The sequence below is a fragment of the Oncorhynchus clarkii genome, chromosome 15 (genome assembly GCF_045791955.1).
Source record: "Oncorhynchus clarkii lewisi isolate Uvic-CL-2024 chromosome 15, UVic_Ocla_1.0, whole genome shotgun sequence".
NCBI classification, from domain to species: Eukaryota; Metazoa; Chordata; class Actinopteri; order Salmoniformes; family Salmonidae; genus Oncorhynchus; species Oncorhynchus clarkii.
In genome coordinates this window covers 1,478,259-1,505,826 of record NC_092161.1, presented here as the reverse complement: position 1 = coordinate 1,505,826, position 27,568 = coordinate 1,478,259, and the positions used below count along the sequence as shown (strand labels likewise).

The 27,568-nt window shown below is 47.0% G+C and overlaps 1 protein-coding gene across 2 annotated transcripts in view; it reads right to left on the bottom strand.

Annotated features, from left to right (window-relative positions):
* Window positions 1–27,568, bottom strand: part of LOC139366864 (mitogen-activated protein kinase kinase kinase 22) — a 98,097-nt gene that overhangs the window by 13,301 nt on the left and 57,228 nt on the right. The window contains exons 12-15 of one of the 2 annotated variants that reach the window (XM_071104560.1): window positions 25,762–25,833; window positions 16,286–16,453; window positions 860–1,008; window positions 627–758 (exon numbers count right to left, since the gene is read on the bottom strand). In XM_071104560.1, the coding sequence (XP_070960661.1) occupies window positions 627–758; window positions 860–1,008; window positions 16,286–16,453; window positions 25,762–25,833 (521 nt within the window). The remainder of the gene's footprint in view (window positions 1–626; window positions 759–859; window positions 1,009–16,285; window positions 16,454–25,761; window positions 25,834–27,568) is intronic. The other variant, XM_071104561.1, reaches the window with a different exon arrangement.

The following is a 27,568-nucleotide window of genomic DNA, read 5'->3' as shown; positions in this document are numbered from 1 at the left end:
GGGGTAAAGAGGAGGGGGTAGAATGGGCTGGGGTAAAGAGGAGGGGGTAGAATGGACTGGGGTAAAGAGGAGGGGGTAGAATGGGCTGGGGTAAAGAGTAGGGAGGGTGACTGCTACTCGTTTAGTTCCCTGGTTTCCAGAGAACATGACCTCATAAACCATGGTGTTCTGCTGACAGGAATGACTGGATATGAGCGCTGGTGACACTGCGGTGTGCCGTGGGTTGATTTGGGTTTGGCAGATAAAATGTTCTGTCTGAAGGAAACTCGTCTACTTCTATTGTAGTCAATGTTCAGATGGTAAACCAGTCTGTTTTAAAGTCTGCTGGTCATCAGGCTAACATCACGCACCACATCAACAGTCCAAATCTAACAGACACCATCCCTGTCCCCCACGCACCCCAGCTGCCCCCTCACGCGCCCCAGCTGCTTCCCCACGCGCCCCAGCTGCTTCCCCACGCGCCCCAGCTGCTTCCCCACGCGCCCCAGCTGCTTCCCCACGCGCCCCAGCTGCTTCCCCACGCGCCCCAGCTGCTTCCCCACGCACCCCAGCTGCCCCCTACGCACCCCAGCTGCCCCCTACGCACCCCAGCTGCCCCCTACGCACCCCAGCTGCCCCCTACGCACCCCAGGCATGAACTCAACAAAGATGGTGAGTTTCCTCTTCTCCAGGTCCCTGGAAGACCCGTAGTACTGAACGATCCGCTCATGATGCAGGTTCTTCAACAGCTGGACCTCACACTCCAGAGCATTCACCTCCTACACGGGGGAGAAAAACAGGGAGAGGGGGGGAGAGAGGTAAATCTGTGTTCTCAGGTAGCTCTGTGTTCGGACAGGTAAATCTGATCCCTCCCACTCACCTTGCTGGTTTCCTGACAATCTGGGTCAAAGGGCACCTGTTTGGCGGCCAGCTCCCGTCCGGTGTCGGCGTCGTAACAGAGGTATACCTCCCCAAACGCCCCACGACCCAGCAGCTTCCCCTGACGCCAGTTCACCGGCGCCTGCGGAGCTATGAGACAGAACACACCACACGTCATAAACTAGGAGAACCCACCACACGTCATAAACTAGGAGAACCCACCACACGTCATAAACTAGGAGAACCCACCCCACGTCATAAACTAGGAGAACCCACCACACGTCATAAACTAGGAGAACCCACCCCACGTCATAAACTAGGAGAACCCACCCCACGTCATAAACTAGGAGAACCCACCACACGTCATAAACTAGGAGAACACACCACGTCTCCAACACGTCTCCACATTGCTCGTCTAAATGTCTTAATTCCATTATTTTACTTTTAGATGTGTGTATTGTTGTATATTGTATATAGATATTATTATTTGATGTACCTTTAACCAGGCAAGTCTATGAACAAATTGTTATTTTACAACCCCGGCCAAACCCTCCCCTAACCCGGACACCCCCGGCCAAACCCTCCCCTGACCCAGACAACCCCGGCCAAACCCTCCCCTGACCCGGACAACCCCGGCCAAACCCTCCCCTGACCCGGACAACCCCGGCCAAACCCTCCCCTGACCCGGACAACCCCGGCCAAACCCTCCCCTGACCCGGACAACCCCGGCCAAACCCTCCCCTGACCCGGACAACCCCGGCCAAACCCTCCCCTGACCCGGACAACCCCGGCCAAACCCTCCCCTGACCCGGACAACCCCTCCCCGGACAATTGTGCGCCGCCGCCTTATGGGACTCCCGATCACGGCCGGTTGTGATACAGTCCGGGATCGAACCAGGGTCTGTAGTGACACCTCTAGTACTGAGATGCAGTGCGTTAGACCGCTGTGCCATTCGTTAGGAACACAAGCATTTCACTACACCCACAATAGCATCTGCTAAACATGAGAGAGCAATCAGATTTGATTTGATTTATGAATAAGAATGCAGACGTGTTTGTGCTGAAGAACACTATAAAGAGTTGAATTCATTCAGCCGTCTCAAAGTATATCTGAAACTGCACTGTTCACAAGTTCACCACCTTTGCAGTGAAATGCAGTACCGTGCAGTTCATAACGTCACCACTAGATGTCATCATGTGTATTGAGTATATTCCCTAGTCAAAAGTCATGTAAAGAAACATTATGGCAGCCTTGCAATGAGAGCCTGTCATTTTACCCCTTTTAATCCCCATGATATCCATATTGGTTATAGTCTTGTCCTATCACAGCAACTCCCGTCCCAGCTCGGGAGAGGCGAAGGTCGAGAGCTGTGAGTCCTCCGAAACACAACCCTGCCGAGCCGCACTGCTTCTTGACACAATGCCCACTTAACCCGGAATTCAGCCACACCAATGTGTGAGGAAACACCGTCCAACTGGTGAAGGTGTCAGTGACCCAGTACACTATAACTGAACCCAGACTGACTGTGTGTCAGTAACCCAGGACATTATAACTGAACCCAGACTGACTGTGTCAGTAACCCAGGACACTATAACTGAACCCAGACTGACTGTCAGTAACCCAGTACACTATAACTGAACCCAGACTGACTGTGTGTCAGTAACCCAGTACACTATAACTGAACCCAGACTGACTGTGTGTCAGTAACCCAGTACACTATAACTGAACCCAGACTGACTGTGTCAGTAACCCAGGACACTATAACTGAACCCAGACTGACTGTGTGTCAGTAACCCAGGACACTATAACTGAACCCAGACTGACTGTATTAGACAAACCCCAGAGATGTTCGGACTCTGAGAATATCTCCCAAATCAAATGGCACCATATTCCCCACAGTGCACTACTTTGACCAGAGCCCCAGGGGTGCCATTAGGGATGTATCCTGACTCCTTGTTACCTTCCCTGTGAACAGACTGCATCTAACCCTACTACAGCATCCTGGTTAATCACTACCAGACCAGACTATTCAACTATTAAGAAGGGAATACCAAAAAACAGGAAGTCAAACCACATTCAGTTTATAGTTTCATGTTGCTCAGAGATTTATCGTAAGAGACAGAGTCTAGAGGGCGTCAACAGAGTTCACCTCAGCATCCTCAACATACTGTACTGTAATATAAATTAGTCTAAGTAATCTGTCAGAGAACCAACAGCCATCTGTCAGAGAACCAACAGCCATCTCAGAGAACCAACAGCCATCTGTCAGAGAACCAACAGCCATCTCAGAGAACCAACAGCCATCTCAGAGAACCAACAGCCATCTCAGAGAACCAACAGCCATCTCAGAGAACCAACAGCCATCTCAGAGAACCAACAGCCATCTCAGAGAACCAACAGCCATCTCAGAGAACCAACAGCCATCTCAGAGAACCAACAGCCATCTCTATCATAGGAAATTACAGGAAGATGAGTTCACTCTTCTTTGTTGTTGATGAAGAGTTAGATCGTGAGAATGTGAGTGTGTGCTTGCGAACGTGTGTGTGTGTGTGTGTATGCGTGGGAAATAACTCAGCGACTGGTAAACAGACCACAGACAAACAGCTGAGCCAGCCTGGTCTCATCCTGGGGTTGCTGATTTACCAGAGTTACTGTAATCTTCAGTCATTTTGGTAATTAACAGAAAATATATGGCAATCTAGTGAAACTTTAGTCATTTATACATGTTTTTATTCATATATAACATACGGCATTTAACATGTATATAACATGTTTAGTGTCCATACAGAGTTTGTAACAGACTATTTTCTACAGAGCCACATGGTCTAATGGTGTTATTGTATTTACTGTAACCAGGAGGTGGTTAGAGGACCTGGTATGTCTGAATGTAACCAGGTGGTTAGAGGACCTGGTATGTCTGAATGTAACCAGGAGGTGGTTAGAGGACCTGGTCTGTCTGAATGTAACCAGGAGGTGGTTAGAGGACCTGGTATGTCTGCTATGTCTGAATGTAACCAGGAGGTGGTTAGAGGACCTGGTATGTCTGAATGTAACCAGGTGGTTAGAGGACCTGGTATGTCTGAATGTAACCAGGAGGTGGTTAGAGGACCTGGTCTGTCTGAATGTAACCAGGAGGTGGTTAGAGGACCTGGTATGTCTGGTATGTCTGAATGTAACCAGGAGGTGGTTAGAGGACCTGGTATGTCTGAATGTAACCAGGTGGTTAGAAGACCTGGTATGTCTGAATGTAACCAGGAGGTGGTTAGAGGACCTGGTATGTCTGAATGTAACCAGGAGGTGGTTAGAGGACCTGGTATGTCTGAATGTAACCAGGAGGTGGTTAGAGGACCTGGTATGTCTGAATGTAACCAGGAGGTGGTTAGAGGGCCTGGTATGTCTGAATGTAACCAGGAGGTGGTTAGAGGACCTGGTATGTCTGAATGTAACCAGGTGGTTAGAAGACCTGGTATGTCTGAATGTAACCAGGAGGTGGTTAGAGGACCTGGTATGTCTGAATGTAACCAGGAGGTGGTTAGAGGACCTGGTATGTCTGAATGTAACCAGGAGGTGGTTAGAGGACCTGGTATGTCTGAATGTAACCAGGAGGTGGTTAGAGGGCCTGGTATGTCTGAATGTCACCAGGAGGTGGTTAGAGGACCTGGTATGTCTGAATGTCACCAGGAGGTGGTTAGAGGACCTGGTATGTCTGAATGTAACCAGGAGGTGGTTAGAGGACCTGGTATGTCTGAATATAACCAGGAGGTAGTTAGAGGACCTGGTATGTCTGGTATGTCTGAATGTAACCAGGAGGTGGTTAGAAGACCTGGTATGTCTGAATGTAACCAGGAGGTAGTTAGAGGACCTGGTATGTCTGAATGTCACCAGGTGGTTAGAAGACCTGGTATGTCTGAATGTCACCAGGAGGTGGTTAGAGGACCTGGTATGTCTGAATGTAACCAGGAGGTGGTTAGAGGACCTGGTATGTCTGAATGTCACCAGGAGGTGGTTACCAGGTCTGAATGTCACCAGGAGGTGGTTAGAGGACCTGGTATGTCTGAATGTAACCAGGAGGTGGTTAGAGAACCTGGTATGTCTGAATGTCACCAGGAGGTGGTTAGAGGACCTGGTATGTCTGAATGTCACCAGGAGGTGGTTAGAGGACCTGGAATGTCTGAATGTAACCAGGAGGTGGTTAGAGGACATGTCTGAATGTAACCAGGAGGTGGTTAGAGGACCTGGTATGTCTGGTATGTCTGAATGTAACCAGGTGGTTAGAGGACCTGGTATGTCTGAATGTAACCAGGAGGTGGTTAGAGGACCTGATATGTTTGGTATGTCTGAATGTAACCAGGTGGTTAGAAGACCTGGTATGTCTGAATGTAACCAGGAGGTGGTTAGAGGACCTGGTATGTCTGAATGTAACCAGGAGGTGGTTAGAGGACCTGGTATGTCTGAATGTAACCAGGAGGTGGTTAGAGGACCTGGTCTGTCTGAATGTAACCAGGAGGTGGTTAGAGGACCTGGTATGTCTGGTATGTCTGAATGTAACCAGGAGGTGGTTAGAGGACCTGGTATGTCTGAATGTAAGCAGGAGGTAGTTAGAGGACCTGGTATGTCTGAATGTAACCAGGAGGTGGTTAGAGGACCTGGTATGTCTGAATGTAACCAGGTGGTGGTTAGAGGACCTGGTATGTCTGAATGTAACCAGGTGGTTAGAAGACCTGGTATGTCTGAATGTAACCAGGAGGTGGTTAGAGGACCTGGTATGTCTGAATGTCACCAGGTGGTGGTTAGAGGACCTGGTATGTCTGAATGTAACCAGGAGGTGGTTAGAGGACCTGGTATGTCTGAATGTAACCAGGAGGTGGTTAGAGGGCCTGGTATGTCTGAATGTCACCAGGAGGTGGTTAGAGGACCTGGTATGTCTGAATGTCACCAGGAGGTGGTTAGAGGACCTGGTATGTCTGAATGTAACCAGGAGGTGGTTAGAGGACCTGGTATGTCTGAATGTCACCAGGAGGTGGTTACCAGGTCTGAATGTCACCAGGAGGTGGTTAGAGGACCTGGTATGTCTGAATGTAAGCAGGAGGTGGTTAGAGAACCTGGTATGTCTGAATGTCACCAGGAGGTGGTTAGAGGACCTGGTATGTCTGAATGTCACCAGGAGGTGGTTAGAGGACCTGGTATGTCTGAATGTAACCAGGAGGTGGTTAGAGGACATGGTATGTCTGAATGTAACCAGGAGGTGGTTAGAGGACCTGGTATGTCTGGTATGTCTGAATGTAACCAGGTGGTTAGAGGACCTGGTATGTCTGAATGTAACCAGGAGGTGGTTAGAGGACCTGATATGTTTGGTATGTCTGAATGTAACCAGGTGGTTAGAAGACCTGGTATGTCTGAATGTAACCAGGAGGTGGTTAGAGGACCTGGTATGTCTGAATGTAACCAGGAGGTGGTTAGAGGACCTGGTATGTCTGGTATGTCTGAATGTAACCAGGTGGTTAGAAGACCTGGTATGTCTGAATGTCACCAGGAGGTGGTTAGAGGACCTGGTATGTCTGAATGTAACCAGGAGGTGGTTAGAGGACCTGGTATGTCTGGTATGTCTGAATGTAACCAGGAGGTGGTTAGAGGACCTGGTATGTCTGAATGTAAGCAGGAGGTAGTTAGAGGACCTGGTATGTCTGAATGTAACCAGGAGGTGGTTAGAGGACCTGGTATGTCTGAATGTAACCAGGTGGTGGTTAGAGGACCTGGTATGTCTGAATGTAACCAGGTGGTTAGAAGACCTGGTATGTCTGAATGTAACCAGGAGGTGGTTAGAGGACCTGGTATGTCTGAATGTCACCAGGTGGTGGTTAGAGGACCTGGTATGTCTGAATGTAACCAGGAGGTGGTTAGAGGACCTGGTATGTCTGAATGTAACCAGGAGGTGGTTAGAGGGCCTGGTATGTCTGAATGTCACCAGGAGGTGGTTAGAGGACCTGGTATGTCTGAATGTCACCAGGAGGTGGTTAGAGGACCTGGTATGTCTGAATGTAACCAGGAGGTGGTTAGAGGACCTGGTATGTCTGAATGTCACCAGGAGGTGGTTACCAGGTCTGAATGTCACCAGGAGGTGGTTAGAGGACCTGGTATGTCTGAATGTAAGCAGGAGGTGGTTAGAGAACCTGGTATGTCTGAATGTCACCAGGAGGTGGTTAGAGGACCTGGTATGTCTGAATGTCACCAGGAGGTGGTTAGAGGACCTGGTATGTCTGAATGTAACCAGGAGGTGGTTAGAGGACATGGTATGTCTGAATGTAACCAGGAGGTGGTTAGAGGACCTGGTATGTCTGGTATGTCTGAATGTAACCAGGTGGTTAGAGGACCTGGTATGTCTGAATGTAACCAGGAGGTGGTTAGAGGACCTGATATGTTTGGTATGTCTGAATGTAACCAGGTGGTTAGAAGACCTGGTATGTCTGAATGTAACCAGGAGGTGGTTAGAGGACCTGGTATGTCTGAATGTAACCAGGAGGTGGTTAGAGGACCTGGTATGTCTGGTATGTCTGAATGTAACCAGGTGGTTAGAAGACCTGGTATGTCTGAATGTCACCAGGAGGTGGTTAGAGGACCTGGTATGTCTGAATGTAACCAGGAGGTGGTTAGAGGACCTGATATGTTTGGTATGTCTGAATGTAACCAGGTGGTTAGAAGACCTGGTATGTCTGAATGTAACCAGGAGGTAGTTAGAGGACCTGGTATGTCTGAATGTCACCAGGAGGGTTAGAGGACCTGGTATGTCTGAATGTCACCAGGTGGTGGTTAGAGGACGTGGTATGTCTGAATGTAACCAGGAGGTGGTTAGAGGACCTGGTATGTCTGAATGTAACCAGGAGGTAGTTAGAGGACCTGGTATGTCTGAATGTAACCAGGTGGTTAGAGGACCTGGTATGTCTGAATGTAACCAGGAGGTGGTTAGAGGACCTGGTATGTCTGAATGTAACCAGGAGGTGGTTAGAGGGCCTGGTATGTCTGGTATGTCTGAATGTAACCAGGAGGTGGTTAGAGGACCTGGTATGTCTGAATGTAACCAGGTGGTGGTTAGAGGACCTGGTTTGTCTGAATGTAACCAGGTGGTTAGAAGACCTGGTATGTCTGAATGTAACCAGGAGGTGGTTAGAGGACCTGGTATGTCTGAATGTCACCAGGTGGTGGTTAGAGGACCTGGTATGTCTGAATGTAACCAGGAGGTGGTTAGAGGACCTGGTATGTCTGAATGTAACCAGGAGGTGGTTAGAGGGCCTGGTATGTCTGAATGTCACCAGGAGGTGGTTAGAGGACCTGGTCTGTCTGAATGTAACCAGGAGGTGGTTAGAGGACCTGGTATGTCTGGTATGTCTGAATGTAACCAGGAGGTGGTTAGAGGACCTGGTATGTCTGAATGTAAGCAGGAGGTAGTTAGAGGACCTGGTATGTCTGAATGTAACCAGGAGGTGGTTAGAGGACCTGGTATGTCTGAATGTAACCAGGTGGTGGTTAGAGGACCTGGTATGTCTGAATGTAACCAGGTGGTTAGAAGACCTGGTATGTCTGAATGTAACCAGGAGGTGGTTAGAGGACCTGGTATGTCTGAATGTCACCAGGTGGTGGTTAGAGGACCTGGTATGTCTGAATGTAACCAGGAGGTGGTTAGAGGACCTGGTATGTCTGAATGTAACCAGGAGGTGGTTAGAGGGCCTGGTATGTCTGAATGTCACCAGGAGGTGGTTAGAGGACCTGGTATGTCTGAATGTCACCAGGAGGTGGTTAGAGGACCTGGTATGTCTGAATGTAACCAGGAGGTGGTTAGAGGACCTGGTATGTCTGAATGTCACCAGGAGGTGGTTACCAGGTCTGAATGTCACCAGGAGGTGGTTAGAGGACCTGGTATGTCTGAATGTAAGCAGGAGGTGGTTAGAGAACCTGGTATGTCTGAATGTCACCAGGAGGTGGTTAGAGGACCTGGTATGTCTGAATGTCACCAGGAGGTGGTTAGAGGACCTGGTATGTCTGAATGTAACCAGGAGGTGGTTAGAGGACATGGTATGTCTGAATGTAACCAGGAGGTGGTTAGAGGACCTGGTATGTCTGGTATGTCTGAATGTAACCAGGTGGTTAGAGGACCTGGTATGTCTGAATGTAACCAGGAGGTGGTTAGAGGACCTGATATGTTTGGTATGTCTGAATGTAACCAGGTGGTTAGAAGACCTGGTATGTCTGAATGTAACCAGGAGGTGGTTAGAGGACCTGGTATGTCTGAATGTAACCAGGAGGTGGTTAGAGGACCTGGTATGTCTGGTATGTCTGAATGTAACCAGGTGGTTAGAAGACCTGGTATGTCTGAATGTCACCAGGAGGTGGTTAGAGGACCTGGTATGTCTGAATGTAACCAGGAGGTGGTTAGAGGACCTGGTATGTCTGGTATGTCTGAATGTAACCAGGAGGTGGTTAGAGGACCTGGTATGTCTGAATGTAAGCAGGAGGTAGTTAGAGGACCTGGTATGTCTGAATGTAACCAGGAGGTGGTTAGAGGACCTGGTATGTCTGAATGTAACCAGGTGGTGGTTAGAGGACCTGGTATGTCTGAATGTAACCAGGTGGTTAGAAGACCTGGTATGTCTGAATGTAACCAGGAGGTGGTTAGAGGACCTGGTATGTCTGAATGTCACCAGGTGGTGGTTAGAGGACCTGGTATGTCTGAATGTAACCAGGAGGTGGTTAGAGGACCTGGTATGTCTGAATGTAACCAGGAGGTGGTTAGAGGGCCTGGTATGTCTGAATGTCACCAGGAGGTGGTTAGAGGACCTGGTATGTCTGAATGTCACCAGGAGGTGGTTAGAGGACCTGGTATGTCTGAATGTAACCAGGAGGTGGTTAGAGGACCTGGTATGTCTGAATGTCACCAGGAGGTGGTTACCAGGTCTGAATGTCACCAGGAGGTGGTTAGAGGACCTGGTATGTCTGAATGTAAGCAGGAGGTGGTTAGAGAACCTGGTATGTCTGAATGTCACCAGGAGGTGGTTAGAGGACCTGGTATGTCTGAATGTCACCAGGAGGTGGTTAGAGGACCTGGTATGTCTGAATGTAACCAGGAGGTGGTTAGAGGACATGGTATGTCTGAATGTAACCAGGAGGTGGTTAGAGGACCTGGTATGTCTGGTATGTCTGAATGTAACCAGGTGGTTAGAGGACCTGGTATGTCTGAATGTAACCAGGAGGTGGTTAGAGGACCTGATATGTTTGGTATGTCTGAATGTAACCAGGTGGTTAGAAGACCTGGTATGTCTGAATGTAACCAGGAGGTGGTTAGAGGACCTGGTATGTCTGAATGTAACCAGGAGGTGGTTAGAGGACCTGGTATGTCTGGTATGTCTGAATGTAACCAGGTGGTTAGAAGACCTGGTATGTCTGAATGTCACCAGGAGGTGGTTAGAGGACCTGGTATGTCTGAATGTAACCAGGAGGTGGTTAGAGGACCTGATATGTTTGGTATGTCTGAATGTAACCAGGTGGTTAGAAGACCTGGTATGTCTGAATGTAACCAGGAGGTAGTTAGAGGACCTGGTATGTCTGAATGTCACCAGGAGGGTTAGAGGACCTGGTATGTCTGAATGTCACCAGGTGGTGGTTAGAGGACGTGGTATGTCTGAATGTAACCAGGAGGTGGTTAGAGGACCTGGTATGTCTGAATGTAACCAGGAGGTAGTTAGAGGACCTGGTATGTCTGAATGTAACCAGGTGGTTAGAGGACCTGGTATGTCTGAATGTAACCAGGAGGTGGTTAGAGGACCTGGTATGTCTGAATGTAACCAGGAGGTGGTTAGAGGGCCTGGTATGTCTGGTATGTCTGAATGTAACCAGGAGGTGGTTAGAGGACCTGGTATGTCTGAATGTAACCAGGTGGTGGTTAGAGGACCTGGTTTGTCTGAATGTAACCAGGTGGTTAGAAGACCTGGTATGTCTGAATGTAACCAGGAGGTGGTTAGAGGACCTGGTATGTCTGAATGTCACCAGGTGGTGGTTAGAGGACCTGGTATGTCTGAATGTAACCAGGAGGTGGTTAGAGGACCTGGTATGTCTGAATGTAACCAGGAGGTGGTTAGAGGGCCTGGTATGTCTGAATGTCACCAGGAGGTGGTTAGAGGACCTGGTATGTCTGAATGTCACCAGGAGGTGGTTAGAGGACCTGGTATGTCTGAATGTAACCAGGAGGTGGTTAGAGGACCTGGTATGTCTGAATGTCACCAGGAGGTGGTTACCAGGTCTGAATGTCACCAGGAGGTGGTTAGAGGACCTGGTATGTCTGAATGTAAGCAGGAGGTGGTTAGAGAACCTGGTATGTCTGAATGTCACCAGGAGGTGGTTAGAGGACCTGGTATGTCTGAATGTCACCAGGAGGTGGTTAGAGGACCTGGTATGTCTGAATGTAACCAGGAGGTGGTTAGAGGACATGGTATGTCTGAATGTAACCAGGAGGTGGTTAGAGGACCTGGTATGTCTGAATGTAACCAGGAGGTGGTTAGAGGACCTGGTATGTCTGAATGTCACCAGGAGGTGGTTAGAGGACCTGGTATGTCTGAATGTAACCAGGAGGTGGTTAGAGGACATGGTATGTCTGAATGTAACCAGGAGGTGGTTAGAGGACCTGGTATGTCTGGTATGTCTGAATGTAACCAGGTGGTTAGAGGACCTGGTATGTCTGAATGTAACCAGGAGGTGGTTAGAGGACCTGATATGTTTGGTATGTCTGAATGTAACCAGGTGGTTAGAAGACCTGGTATGTCTGAATGTAACCAGGAGGTGGTTAGAGGACCTGGTATGTCTGAATGTAACCAGGAGGTGGTTAGAGGACCTGGTATGTCTGGTATGTCTGAATGTAACCAGGTGGTTAGAAGACCTGGTATGTCTGAATGTCACCAGGAGGTGGTTAGAGGACCTGGTATGTCTGAATGTAACCAGGAGGTGGTTAGAGGACCTGATATGTTTGGTATGTCTGAATGTAACCAGGTGGTTAGAAGACCTGGTATGTCTGAATGTAACCAGGAGGTAGTTAGAGGACCTGGTATGTCTGAATGTCACCAGGAGGGTTAGAGGACCTGGTATGTCTGAATGTCACCAGGTGGTGGTTAGAGGACCTGGTATGTCTGAATGTAACCAGGAGGTGGTTAGAGGACCTGGTATGTCTGAATGTAACCAGGAGGTAGTTAGAGGACCTGGTATGTCTGAATGTAACCAGGTGGTTAGAGGACCTGGTATGTCTGAATGTAACCAGGAGGTGGTTAGAGGACCTGGTATGTCTGAATGTAACCAGGAGGTGGTTAGAGGGCCTGGTATGTCTGGTATGTCTGAATGTAACCAGGAGGTGGTTAGAGGACCTGGTATGTCTGAATGTAACCAGGTGGTTAGAGGACCTGGTATGTTTGGTATGTCTGAATGTCACCAGGTGGTTAGAAGACCTGGTATGTCTGAATGTAACCAGAAGGTGGTTAGAGGACCTGGTATGTCTGAATGTAACCAGGAGGTGGTTAGAGGACCTGGTATGTCTGGTATGTCTGAATGTAACCAGGAGGTGGTTAGAGGACCTGGTATGTCTGAATGTAACCAGGAGGTGGTTAGAGGACCTGGTATGTCTGGTATGTAACCAGGAGGTGGTTAGAGGACCTGGTATGTCTGAATGTAACCAGGTGGTTAGAAGACCTGGTATGTCTGAATGTAACCAGGAGGTGGTTAGAGGACCTGGTATGTCTGAATGTCACCAGGACGTGGTTAGAGGACCTGGTATGTCTGAATGTAACCAGGAGGTGGTTAGAGGACCTGGTATGTCTGAATGTAACCAGGAGGTGGTTAGAGGGCCTGGTATGTCTGAATGTAACCAGGTGGTTAGAAGACCTGGTATGTCTGAATGTAACCAGGTGGTGGTTAGAGGACCTGGTATGTCTGGTATGTCTGAATGTAACCAGGAGGTGGTTAGAGGACCTGGTATGTCTGAATGTAACCAGGAGGTGGTTAGAGGACCTGGTATGTCTGAATGTCACCAGGAGGTGGTTAGAGGACCTGGTATGTCTGAATGTAACCAGGAGGTGGTTAGAGGACCTGGTATGTCTGAATGTCACCAGGAGGTGGTAAGAGGACCTGGTATGTCTGAATGTAACCAGGAGGTGGTTAGAGGACCTGGTATGTCTGAATGTAACCAGGAGGTGGTTAGAGGACCTGGTATGTCTGAATGTAACCAGGAGGTAGTTAGAAGACCTGGTATGTCTGAATGTAACCAGGTGGTTAGAGGACCTGGTATGTCTGAATGTAACCAGGAGGTGGTTAGAGGACCTGGTATGTCTGAATGTAACCAGGAGGTGGTTAGAGGGCCTGGTATGTCTGGTATGTCTGAATGTAACCAGGAGGTGGTTAGAGGACCTGGTATGTCTGAATGTAACCAGGTGGTTAGAGAACCTGGTATGTTTGGTATGTCTGAATGTCACCAGGTGGTTAGAAGACCTGGTATGTCTGAATGTAACCAGGAGGTAGTTAGAGGACCTGGTATGTCTGAATGTCACCAGGAGGGTTAGAGGACCTGGTATGTCTGAATGTCACCAGGTGGTGGTTAGAGGACCTGGTATGTCTGAATGTAACCAGGAGGTGGTTAGAGGACCTGGTATGTCTGAATGTAACCAGGAGGTGGTTAGAGGGCCTGGTATGTCTGGTATGTCTGAATGTAACCAGGAGGTGGTTAGAGGACCTGGTATGTCTGAATGTAACCAGGAGGTGGTTAGAGGACCTGGTATGTCTGGTATGTAACCAGGAGGTGGTTAGAGGACCTGGTATGTCTGAATGTAACCAGGTGGTTAGAAGACCTGGTATGTCTGAATGTAACCAGGAGGTGGTTAGAGGACCTGGTATGTCTGAATGTCACCAGGACGTGGTTAGAGGACCTGGTATGTCTGAATGTAACCAGGAGGTGGTTAGAGGACCTGGTATGTCTGAATGTAACCAGGAGGTGGTTAGAGGGCCTGGTATGTCTGAATGTAACCAGGTGGTTAGAAGACCTGGTATGTCTGAATGTAACCAGGTGGTGGTTAGAGGACCTGGTATGTCTGGTATGTCTGAATGTAACCAGGAGGTGGTTAGAGGACCTGGTATGTCTGAATGTAACCAGGAGGTGGTTAGAGGACCTGGTATGTCTGAATGTCACCAGGAGGTGGTTAGAGGACCTGGTATGTCTGAATGTCACCAGGAGGTGGTTAGAGGACCTGGTATGTCTGAATGTAACCAGGAGGTGGTTAGAGGACCTGGTATGTCTGAATGTCACCAGGAGGTGGTAAGAGGACCTGGTATGTCTGAATGTAACCAGGAGGTGGTTAGAGGACCTGGTATGTCTGAATGTAACCAGGAGGTGGTTAGAGGACCTGGTATGTCTGAATGTAACCAGAAGGTAGTTAGAAGACCTGGTATGTCTGAATGTAACCAGGTGGTTAGAGGACCTGGTATGTCTGAATGTAACCAGGTGGTTAGAGAACCTGGTATGTTTGATATGTCTGAATGTAACCAGGAGGTGGTTAGAGGACCTGGTATGTCTGAATGTAACCAGGTGGTTAGAGAACCTGGTATGTTTGATATGTCTGAATGTCACCAGGTGGTTAGAAGACCTGGTATGTCTGAATGTAACCAGAAGGTGGTTAGAGGACCTGGTATGTCTGAATGTAACCAGGAGGTGGTTAGAGGACCTGATATGTTTGAATGTCACCAGGAGGTGGTTAGAGGACCTGATATGTTTGAATGTCACCAGGAGGTGGTTAGAGGACCTGGTATGTCTGGTATGTCTGAATGTAACCAGGAGGTGGTTAGAGGACCTGGTATGTCTGAATGTAACCAGGAGGTGGTTAGAGGACCTGGTATGTCTGGTATGTAACCAGGAGGTGGTTAGAGGACCTGGTATGTCTGAATGTAACCAGGTGGTTAGAAGACCTGGTATGTCTGAATGTAACCAGGAGGTGGTTAGAGGACCTGGTATGTCTGAATGTCACCAGGACGTGGTTAGAGGACCTGGTATGTCTGAATGTAACCAGGAGGTGGTTAGAGGACCTGGTATGTCTGAATGTAACCAGGAGGTGGTTAGAGGGCCTGGTATGTCTGAATGTAACCAGGTGGTTAGAAGACCTGGTATGTCTGAATGTAACCAGGTGGTGGTTAGAGGACCTGGTATGTCTGGTATGTCTGAATGTAACCAGGAGGTGGTTAGAGGACCTGGTATGTCTGAATGTAACCAGGAGGTGGTTAGAGGACCTGGTATGTCTGAATGTAACCAGGAGGTGGTTAGAGGACCTGGTATGTCTGAATGTCACCAGGAGGTGGTTAGAGGACCTGGTATGTCTGAATGTAACCAGGAGGTGGTTAGAGGACCTGGTATGTCTGAATGTCACCAGGAGGTGGTTAGAGGACAAGGTATGTCTGAATGTAACCAGGAGGTGGTTAGAGGACCTGGTATGTCTGAATGTAACCAGGAGGTGATTAGAGGACCTGGTATGTCTGAATGTAACCAGGAGGTAGTTAGAGGACCTGGTATGTCTGAATGTAACCAGGAGGTGGTTAGAGGACCTGGTATGTCTGAATGTAACCAGGAGGTGGTTAGAGGGCCTGGTATGTCTGAATGTAACCAGGAGGTGGTTAGAGGACCTGGTATGTCTGAATGTAACCAGGTGGTTAGAGGACCTGGTATGTCTGAATGTAACCAGGAGGTGGTTAGAGGACCTGGTATGTCTGAATGTAATCAGGAGGTGGTTAGAGGGCCTGGTATGTCTGGTATGTCTGAATGTAACCAGGAGGTGGTTAGAGGACCTGGTATGTCTGAATGTAACCAGGTGGTTAGAGGACCTGGTATGTTTGGTATGTCTGAATGTCAATAGGTGGTTAGAAGACCTGGTATGTCTGAATGTAACCAGAAGGTGGTTAGAGGACCTGGTATGTCTGAATGTAACCAGGAGGTGGTTAGAGGACCTGATATGTTTGAATGTCACCAGGAGGTGGTTAGAGGACCTGGTATGTCTGGTATGTCTGAATGTAACCAGGAGGTGGTTAGAGGACCTGGTATGTCTGGTATGTCTGAATGTAACCAGGAGGTGGTTAGAGGACCTGGTATGTCTGAATGTAACCAGGTGGTTAGAGGACCTGGTATGTCTGAATGTAACCAGGAGGTGGTTAGAGGACCTGGTATGTCTGAATGTCACCAGGAGGTGGTTAGAGGACCTGGTATGTCTGAATGTAACCAGGAGGTAGTTAGAGGACCTGGTATGTCTGAATGTAACCAGGAGGTGGTTAGAGGACCTGGTATGTCTGAATGTCACCAGGAGGTGGTTAGAGGACCTGGTATGTCTGAATGTAACCAGGGGTCTATATTGGGGTGTAACTCACATCTGGGTACTTCCCTGCGGGGGCAGCTCTTCTCTGGGACTCGGCCCAGCGTACGGAGGTCGCTGTACTGTAGAGTGCTGTCTCCGTTGTAACTCCGGGTCTGACTGGATGGAACCAGCTGAAACAGGTTCTCCTGAGGCATGAAGCTCCGAGGGAACGTCCTCCGACCTGGACAAACACACAGTTCTAAGTACGTCAATGGATGTAAAAGCAAGCACACTACCAACTATCTCCCTCTGATGATGAAAGAGATTACGCATATTTTGGACATGTTGGAACTGATGGATATTTGGAGGCTTAAAAACCTTGGAGGCGGCTTAATTAGGAGATGGGAGATGGGAGAGGCTTGCAGTGCGATCTGCGTCACAAATAGAACTGACTTCTATTTTAGCCTTTAGCAACACAGACGCTCGTTGGTGCGCGCAATAATTTAATAATATAGATTTCTAAATGTATTTTGCAATGCCCACAAAGCTAGCAGTGTAGTCAGCCTGTTAGGGGAAGTAAGGCCTATCTGAGATATCTACTGCAGCCCTCATCCTCCACGTACAACACCTATTCTGACAGTCACATTCTGTTAAAGGTCCCCAAAGCACACACATCCCTGGGTCGCTCCTCTTTTCAGTTCGCGACTGGAACGAGCTGCAACAAACACTCAGACTGGACAGTTTTATCTCAATCTCTTCATTCAAAGACTCAATTGGCCAATGTACTGCAAATTGAGAAATCATGTGACTAAACGTAATAAAACGAGGAAGAAACTATACTATGAAACAAACTTACCACATCTTCAATCTAAACCAACTAGAGAGTGTGTGCCCTCAGGCCTGGAGTAAAGCTAAAGTCATTATGCTACCTAAGAATAGTAAAGCCCCTTGTACTGGCTCAAATACCTGACCAATCAGCCTGTTACCAACCCTTAAACTTTTTGGGAAAATTATGTTTGACCAGATACAATGCTATTTTACTGTAAACAAATTGACAACAGAGTGTCAGCACACTTATAGGGAAGGACATTCAACAAGCAGACTACTTACACAAATGAAGGATGATTGGCTGAGAGAAATTGATGATAAAATGATTGTGGGGGCTGTTAGACATTATTGATCCTAGTCTGCTGCTGGAAAAATATTACTGTTCAACAGTTTGGGGTCACAACACATTTTTTTGTGCATTAAAATACATCAAATTGATCAGAAATACAGTGTAGATATTGTTCATGTTGTAAATTTTTTATTTTATTTTTTATTTTACCTTTATTTAACCAGGCAAGTCAGTTAAGAACAAATTATTATTTTCAATGACGGCCTAGGAACAGTGGGTGAACTGCCTGTTCAGGGGGCAGAACGACAGATTTGTACCTTGTCAGCTCGGGGGTTTGAACTCGCAACCTTCCGGTTACTAGTCCAACGCTCTAACCACTAGGCTACCCTGCCGCCCCGACTAGTGATAGCTGGAAACGTCAGATTTTTTTAAATGGAATATTTACTTAGGCGTACAGAGGCCCATTATCAGCAACCATCATTCCAACCATCAATAGCCTTCATTTCTCAGAACAAGAATAGACTGTCGAGTTTCAGAAGAAAGTTCTTTGCTTTCAAAAACAAGGAATTTCTAAGTGACACCAAACGTTTGAACGGTAGTGTGTGTGTTCTGGCTTTATATCCCCTGCTATATTATAAAGAGTTACATGTTTAACAGAACACAGAGGGTGTTATTTAATAGAAGCATAATCCACGTAGAATCAGGAATTCCCCAAGGCAGCTGTCTAGGCCCACTACCTTTTTCAATCTTTACTAATGACATGCCACTGGCCTTAACTAAAGCCAGTGTGTTTATGTATGCGGATGACTCAACACTATACACGTCAGCTACTACAGTGAGTGAAATGACTGCAACACTTAACAAAGAGCTGCTGTCAGTTTCAGAACGGGTGGCAAGGAATAAGTTAGCCCTAAATATTTCTAAAACTAAAAGTATTGAATTTGGGACAATTCATTCACTAAACCCTAAACCTCAACTAAATATTTGAATAAATAATGTAGGAATTGAGCAAGTTGAGGTGACTAAACATCTCTGTCCGGCACCGACAGAGATGGCCGCCTCGCTTCGCGTTCCGAGGAAACTATGCAGTTTTTTGTTTTTTTACGTGTTATTTCTTACATTAGTACCCCAGGTCATCTTAGGTTTCATCACATACAGTCGAGAAGAACTATATAAGATATAATATAAGATCAGCGTCAACTCACCATCAGTACGACCAAGAATACGCTTTTCGCGACGCGGATCCTGTGCTCTGCCTTACAAACAGGACAACGGAGTGGATCCCATGCAGCGACCCAAAAAAACGACTCCGAAAAAGAGGGAAACGAGGCGGTCTTCTGGTCAGACTCCGGAGACGGGCACACCGTGCACCATTCCCTAGCATTCTTCTTGCCAATGTCCAGTCTCTTGACAACAAGGTTGATGAAATCCGAGCAAGGGTAGCATTCCAGAGGGACATCAGAGACTAACGTTCTTTGCTTCACGGAAACGTGGCTTACTGGAGAGACGCTATCCGAAGCGGTGCAGCCAACAGGTTTCTCCACGCATCGCGCAGACAGGAAAAAACATCTTTCTGGTAAAAAGAGGGGCGGGGGCGTATGCCTTATGACTAACGTGACATGGTGTGATGAAAGAAACATACAGGAACTCAAATCCTTCTGTTCACCTGATTTAGAATTCCTCACAATCAAATGTAGACCGCATTATCTACCAAGAGAATTCTCTTCGATTATAATCACAGCCGTATATATCCCCCCCCAAGCAGACACATCGTTGGCTCTGAATGAACTTTATTTGACTCTTTGCAAACTGGAAACCATTTATCCGGAGGCTGCATTCATTGTAGCTGGGGATTTTAACAAGGCTAATCTGAAAACAAGACTCCCCAAATTTTATCAGCATATCGATTGCGCAACCAGGGGTGGAAAGACCTTGGATCATTGTTACTCTAACTTCCGCGACGCATATAAGGCCCTGCCCCGCCCCCCTTTCGGAAAAGCTGACCACGACACCATTTTGTTGATCCGTGCCTACAGACAGAAACTAAAACAAGAGGCTCCCACGCTGAGGTCTGTCCAACGCTGGTCCGACCAAGCTGACTCCACACTCCAAGACTGCTTCCATCACGTGGACTGGGACATGTTTCGTATTGCGTCAGACAACAACATTGACGAATACGCTGATTCGGTGTGCGAGTTCATTAGAACGTGCGTTGAAGATGTCGTTCCCATAGCAACGATTAAAACATTCCCTAACCAGAAACCGTGGATTGATGGCAGCATTCGTGTGAAACTGAAAGCGCGAACCACTGCTTTTAATCAGGGCAAGGTGTCTGGTAACATGACCGAATACAAACAGTGCAGCTATTCCCTCCGCAAGGCTATCAAACAAGCTAAGCGTCAGTACAGAGACAAAGTAGAATCTCAATTCAACGGCTCAGACACAAGAGGCATGTGGCAGGGTCTACAGTCAATCACGGACTACAGGAAGAAATCCAACCCAGTCACGGACCAGGATGTCCTGCTCCCAGGCAGACTAAATCACTTTTTTGCCCGCTTTGAGGACAATACAGTGCCACTGACACGGCCTGCAACGAAAACTTGCGGTCTCTCCTTCACTGCAGCCGAGGTGAGTAAGACATTTAAACGTGTTAACCCTCGCAAGGCTGCAGGCCCAGACGGCATCCCCAGCCGCGCCCTCAGAGCATGCGCAGACCAGCTGGCCGGTGTGTTTACGGACATATTCAATCAATCCCTATACCAGTCTGCTGTTCCCACATGCTTCAAGAGGGCCACCATTGTTCCTGTTCCCAAGAAAGCTAAGGTAACTGAGCTAAACGACTACCGCCCCGTAGCACTCACTTCCGTCATCATGAAGTGCTTTGAGAGACTAGTCAAGGACCATATCACCTCCACCCTACCTGACACCCTAGACCCACTCCAATTTGCTTACCGCCCAAATAGGTCCACAGACGATGCAATCTCAACCACACTGCACACTGCCCTAACCCATCTGGACAAGAGGAATACCTATGTGAGAATGCTGTTCATTGACTACAGCTCGGCATTCAACACCATAGTACCCGCCAAGCTCGTCATCAAGCTCGAGACCCTGGGTCTCGACCCCGCCCTGTGCAACTGGGTACTGGACTTCCTGACGGGCCGCCCCCAGGTGGTGAGGGTAGGCAACAACATCTCCTCCCCGCTGATCCTCAACACTGGGGCCCCACAAGGGTGCGTTCTGAGCCCTCTCCTGTACTCCCTGTTCACCCACGACTGCGTGGCCACGCACGCCTCCAACTCAATCATCAAGTTTGCGGACGACACAACAGTGGTAGGCTTGATTACCAACAACGACGAGACGGCCTACAGGGAGGAGGTGAGGGCCCTCGGAGTGTGGTGTCAGGAAAATAACCTCACACTCAACGTCAACAAAACTAAGGAGATGATTGTGGACTTCAGGAAACAGCAGAGGGAACACCCCCCTATCCACATCGATGGAACAGTAGTGGAGAGGGTAGCAAGTTTTAAGTTCCTCGGCATACACATCACAGACAAACTGAATTGGTCCACTCACACAGACAGCATTGTGAAGAAGGCGCAGCAGCGCCTCTTCAACCTCAGGAGGCTGAAGAAATTTGGCTTGTCACCAAAAGCACTCACAAACTTCTACAGATGCACAATCGAGAGCATCCTGGCGGGCTGTATCACCGCCTGGTACGGCAACTGCTCCGCCCTCAACCGTAAGGCTCTCCAGAGGGTAGTGAGGTCTGCACAACGCATCACCGGGGGCAAACTACCTGCCCTCCAGGACACCTACACCACCCGATGTCACAGGAAGGCCATAAAGATCATCAAGGACAACAACCACCCGAGCCACTGCCTGTTCACCCCGCTATCATCCAGAAGGCGAGGTCAGTACAGGTGCATCAAAGCTGGGACCGAGAGACTGAAAAACAGCTTCTATCTCAAGGCTATCAGACTGTTAAACAGCCACCACTAACATTGAGTGGCTGCTGCCAACACACTGACACTGACTCAACTCCAGCCACTTTAATAATGGGAATTGATGGGAAATTATGTAAATATATCACTAGCCACTTTAAACAATGCTACCTTATATAATGTTACTTACCCTACATTATTCATCTCATATGCATACGTATATACTGTACTCTATATCATCGACTGTATCCTTATGTAATACATGTATCACTAGCCACTTTAACTATGCCACTTTGTTTACATACTCATCTCATATGTATATACTGTACTCGATACCATCTACTGTATCTGCCTATGCTGCTCTGTACCATCACTCATTCATATATCCTTATGTACATATTCTTTATCCCCTCACACTGTGTACAAGACAGTAGTTTTGGAATTGTTAGTTAGATTACTTGTTGGTTATTACTGCATTGTCGGAACTAGAAGCACAAGCATTTCGCTACACTCGCATTAACATCTGCTAACCATGTGTATGTGACAAATAAAATTTGATTTGATTTGATTTGCTTGGAGTAACCCTGGATTGTAAACATATTGACGCAACAGTAGCTAAGATGTGGAGAAGTCTGTCCATAATAAAGCGCTGCTCTGCCTTCTTAACAACACTATCAACAAGGCAGGTCCTACAGGCCATAGTTTTGTCGTGTTGTCAGGTGGATGTCGGGAAATTACAATTGCCTCAGAACAGGGCAGCACAGCTGGCACTTAAATGTACACGGAGAGCTAACATGAATAATATACATGTATATCTCCCCAGACACAAAGCGGAGGAGACTTGGATAATTTCTCCAGTTTCTCTGGACTAAAACCCAACTACGGACAAGCCAGTATGGTTTGGGTCTCTAAAAGATAAACTTTAAATTGGTTTCCCGATTAAATGGGCGGATGGTTAAGTCGATGTGCCTGGTGTACATCATGCCGGAAAACGTTGATAGAAAACTCAGCAAAATAGATATCATTTTTAACCGTGCACAGGTAAACACATTTCTGGGAATATTACCCTGATTAATTCTCAGGTTACATATTTATTCATGGCTCTACCCAGATTAATTCTCAGGTTACATATTTATTCATAGCTCTACCCTGATTAATTATCTAGTTCACTCAGGTTACATATTTATTCATAGCTCTACCCAGATTAATTATCAGGTTACATATTTATTCATAGCTCTACCCTGATTAATTCACAGGTTACATATTTATTCATAGCTCTACCCTGATTAATTCACAGGTTACATATTTATTCATAGCTCTACCCTGATTAATTCACAGGTTACATATTTATTCATAGCTCTATCCTGATTAATTCACAGGTTACATATTTATTCATAGCTCTACCCTGATTAATTCTCTAGTTCACTCAGGTTACATATTTATTCATGGCTCTACCCTGATTAATTCGCAGGTTACATATTTATTCATAGCTCTACCCTGATTAATTCGCAGGTTACATATTTATTCATGGCTCTACCCTGATTAATTTGCAGGTTACATATTTATTCATAGCTCTACCCAGATTAATTCTCTAGTTCACTCAGGTTACATATTTATTCATGGCTCTACCCTGATTAATTCTCGAGTTCTCTCAGGTTACATATATATTCATGGCTCTACCCTGATTAATTCTCGAGTTCTCTCAGGTTACATATTTATTCATGGCTCTACCCTGATTAATTCTCGAGTTCTCTCAGGTTACATATATATTCATGGCTCTACCCTGATTAATTCTCGAGTTCTCTCAGGTTACATATTTATTCATGGCTCTACCCTGATTAATTCTCTAGTTCTCTCAGGTTACATATTTATTCATGGCTCTACCCTGATTAATTCTCTAGTTCTCTCAGGTTACATATTTATTCATGGCTCTACCCTGATTAATTCTCTAGTTCTCTCAGGTTACATATTTATTCATGGCTCTACCCTGATTAATTCTCTAGTTCTCTCAGGCTACATATTTATTCATGGCTCTACCACCTCCAGGAGAATCCTTTTTAAAAATCATGCAAGAAAAAAATGGCACTTTATTTGGAATGGCAAACCAGAAAAGGATCCAAGCATATTTAGATAACAAACATACGTTTGGCAGATTAATATTTAATAGTTTTAAGGCATTAAAGCACACTCTTACAATGGAGGTTTTATCTAAATCCAAATGGTTTTCTAGCAAGCTATTAAGAAAATCCCCTCCTATGTTTAAGAGTAGGCTATTTGCCCTTTGGCAGATTAAAAGTTTACCTTTTTGGTGGATTGACATAGAATCACCTGTGTAAAGTATCCTCCTTTTTAAATGAAGTCAGAGATGGCTACAATTTCAATTTCATCCTCCAGATCTAATATTGCAAATAATATGGCTGAAATCTAATATACTGACAGACACACAGCAAATAATATGGCTGAAATCCAATATACTGATAGAGACAAAACAAAAGGCAGGAAAAAATGTACAAGAAGGGTATAATATTTGTAAACGAGAACGAAAAACGAAAATCCGTTCTATAAATTCTGTTTCCTCTTGGCAGAGTCTGCACAATGCTGACTGTTCAATGCCTCATATATTGAGCATTCTTTTTGTAGCAAGTATCTTATATAACAGCTTCCATTTAAACGGATGGATTGACGTGTCTTTTATATGTCAGTTCATAGACCTGATGCCAAGGTATTGGGACATCAAAGACCTGTCCCCAACTGACTAGGATATTATACAGTATCGCTGTGAAACTGATACATTTTACGATTTTGAAAAAGAAGCAGTATAACTGTTAGTCCAATCAGGGGAGGGGAGACAGGAAGCAGTATAACTATTAGCCTGTTAGTCCAATCAGGGGAGGGTTGCTAGGGGAGGGGAGACAGGAAGCAGTATAACTATTAGCCTGTTAGTCCAATCAGGGGAGGGTTGCTAGGGGAGGGGAGACAGAAAGCAGTATAACTATTAGCCTGTTAGTCCAATCAGGGGAGGGTTGCTAGTGGAGGGGAGACAGAAAGCAGTATAACTATTAGCCTGTTAGTCCAATCAGGGGAGGGTTGCTAGGGGAGGGGAGACAGAAAGCAGTATAACTATTAGCCTGTTAGTCCAATCAGGGGAGGGTTGCTAGGGGAGGGGAGACAGAAAGCAGTATAACTATTAGCCTGTTAGTCCAATCAGGGGAAGGCTAGACAAGAAGCAGTAGAACTATTAGCCTGTTAGTCCAATCAGGGGAAGGCTAGACAAGAAGCAGTATAACTATTAGCCTGTTAGTCCAATCAGGGGAGGGTTGCTAGGGGAGGGGAGACAGAAAGCAGTATAACTATTAGCCTGTTAGTCCAATCAGGGGAGGGTTGCTAGGGGAGGGGAGACAGAAAGCAGTATAACTATTAGCCTGTTGGTCCAATCAGGGGAGGGTTGCTAGGGAAGGGGAGACAGGAAGCAGTATAACTATTAGCCTGTTAGTCCAATCAGGGGAAGGCTAGACAAGAAGCAGTATAACTATTAGCCTGTTAGTCCAATCAGGGGAGGGTTGCTAGGGGAGGGGAGACAGAAAGCAGTATAACTATTAGCCTGTTGGTCCAATCAGGGGAGGGTTGCTAGGGGAGGGGAGACAGGAAGCAGTATAACTGTTAGTCTGTTAGTCCAATCAGGGGAAGGCTAGACAAGAAGCAGTATAACTATTAGTCCGTTAGTCCAATCAGGGCAGGGTTGCTAGGGGAGGGGAGACAGAAAGCTGTATAACTAATTGTACTGTTCTGGTGGTGTATACCTAAAGTATGGCTGAAGTGTCCTGTTGTTTATCAGTGTAAAAATCATCCAAAGTCCTAAGAGTTATTTGAAGTAGTAAGCCTATATGGATACTAGCACTAGATTTCATCATAACTATTATTGTGCCTGTGTTAGAGGTTGAACTGAAACATATCTTCTATCTGGGAGTGATGGAGCAGCATCGTTCAGGAGAAAGCCCTCTTACTGTGTAACGAAAGAACAGCATCGTTCAGGAGAAAGCCCTCTTACTGTGTAACGATAGAGCAGCATCGTTCAGGAGAAAGCCCTCTTACTGTGTAACGATAGAGCAGCATCGTTCAGGAGAAAGCCCTCTTACTGTGTAACGAAAGAACAGCATCGTTCAGGAGAAAGCCCTCTTACTGTGTAACGATAGAGCAGCATCGTTCAGGAGAAAGCCCTCTTACTGTGTAACGAAAGAACAGCATCGTTCAGGAGAAAGCCCTCTTACTGTGTAACGATAGAGCAGCATCGTTCAGGAGAAAGCCCTCTTACTGTGTAACAAAAGAACAGCATAGTTCAGGAGAAAGCCCTCTTACTGTGTAACGATAGAGCAGCATCGTTCAGGAGAAAGCCCTCTTACTGTGTAACAAAAGAACAGCATAGTTCAGGAGAAAGCCCTCTTACTGTGTAATGAAAGAACAGCATCGTTCAGGAGAAAGCCCTCTTACCATCGCTGTAGTCTTTGCTGCCATTGGACAAGTGGAATTGACGAGGGAAAGTTCCTCCTTTACTGTGGCGCCCTGCAGGGGGAGCAAAGACAGAGAGTCAGTCAGCCAGCCGGTCAGCCAGCCAGTCATGTCCTACTAATGATTAGTTGAAGGCAGGAGGAAGGAGGGAGAACGTATTGCTGAAATAATGTTATGAAGCCTAACATCCCCACATCCTGGAGAGCTGAGATGACAAATCAAATCAAGTTTTATTAGTCACATGTGCCGAATACAACAGGTGTAGTAGACCTTACAGTGAAATGCTGAATACAACAGGTGTAGTAGACCTTACAGTGAAATGCTGAATACAACAGGTGTAGTAGACCTTACAGTGAAATGCTGAATATAACAGGTGTAGTAGACCTTACAGTGAAATGCTGAATACAACAGGTGTAGTAGACCTTACAGTGAAATGCTGAATACAACAGGTGTAGTAGACCTTACAGTGAAATGCTGAATACAACAGGTGTAGTAGACCTTACAGTGAAATGCTGAATACAACAGGTGTAGTAGACCTTACAGTGAAATGCTGAATACAACAGGTGTAGTAGACCTCACAGTGAAATGCTGAATACAACAGGTGTAGTAGACCTCACAGTGAAATGCTGAATACCACAGGTGTAGTAGACCTTACAGTGAAATGCTGAATACAACAGGTGTAGTAGACCTCACAGTGAAATGCTGAATACAACAGGTGTAGTAGACCTTACAGTGAAATGCTGAATACAACAGGTGTAGTAGACCTCACAGTGAAATGCTGAATACAACAGGTGTAGTAGACCTTACAGTGAAATGCTGAATACAACAGGTGTAGTAGACCTTACAGTGAAATGCTGAATACAACAGGTGTAGTAGACCTCACAGTGAAATGCTGAATACAACAGGTGTAGTAGACCTTACAGTGAAATGCTGAATACAACAGGTGTAGAAGACCTTACATTGAAATGCTGAATAGAGGTAGAGGGGGAGACAAGGGGAAGTAGATGGGAAGACAAATGGAGGTAGATGGGGAGACAAGGAGAGGTAGATGGGGAGACACGGGGAAGGTAGAGGGGGAGACACGGGGAAGGTAGAGGGGGAGACACGGGGAAGGTAGAGGGGGAGACACGGGGAAGATAGAGGGGGAGACACGGCGCAGGTAGAGGGGGATACACGGGGAAGGTAGAGGGGGAGACACGGGGAAGGTAGAGGGGGAGACACGGGGAAGGTAGAGGGGGAGACACGGGGAAGGTAGAGGGGGAGACACGGGGAAGGTAGAGGGGGAGACACGGGGAAGGTAGAGGGAGAGACACGGGGAAGGTAGAGGGAGAGACACGGGGAAGGTAGATGGAGAGACACGGGGAAGGTAGAGGGGGAGACAAGGAGAGGTAGATGGGGAGACACGGGGAAGGTAGAGGGGGAGACACGGGGAAGGTAGAGGGGGAGACACGGGGAAGGTAGATGGGGAGACACGGGGAAGGTAGATGGGGAGACAAGGAGATGTAGATGGGGAGACAAGGAGATGTAGATGGGGAGACAAGGAGAGGTAGATGGGGAGACAAGGAGAGGTAGATGGGGAGACAAGGAGAGGTAGATGGGGAGACAAGGAGAGGTAGATGGGGAGACAAGGAGAGGTAGATGGGGAGACAAGGAGAGGTAGATGGGGAGACAAGGAGAGGTAGATGGGGAGACAAGGAGAGGTAGATGGGGAGACAAGGAGAGGTAGATGGGGAGACACGGGGAAGGTAGAGGGGGAGACACGGGGAAGGTAGAGGGGGAGACACGGGGA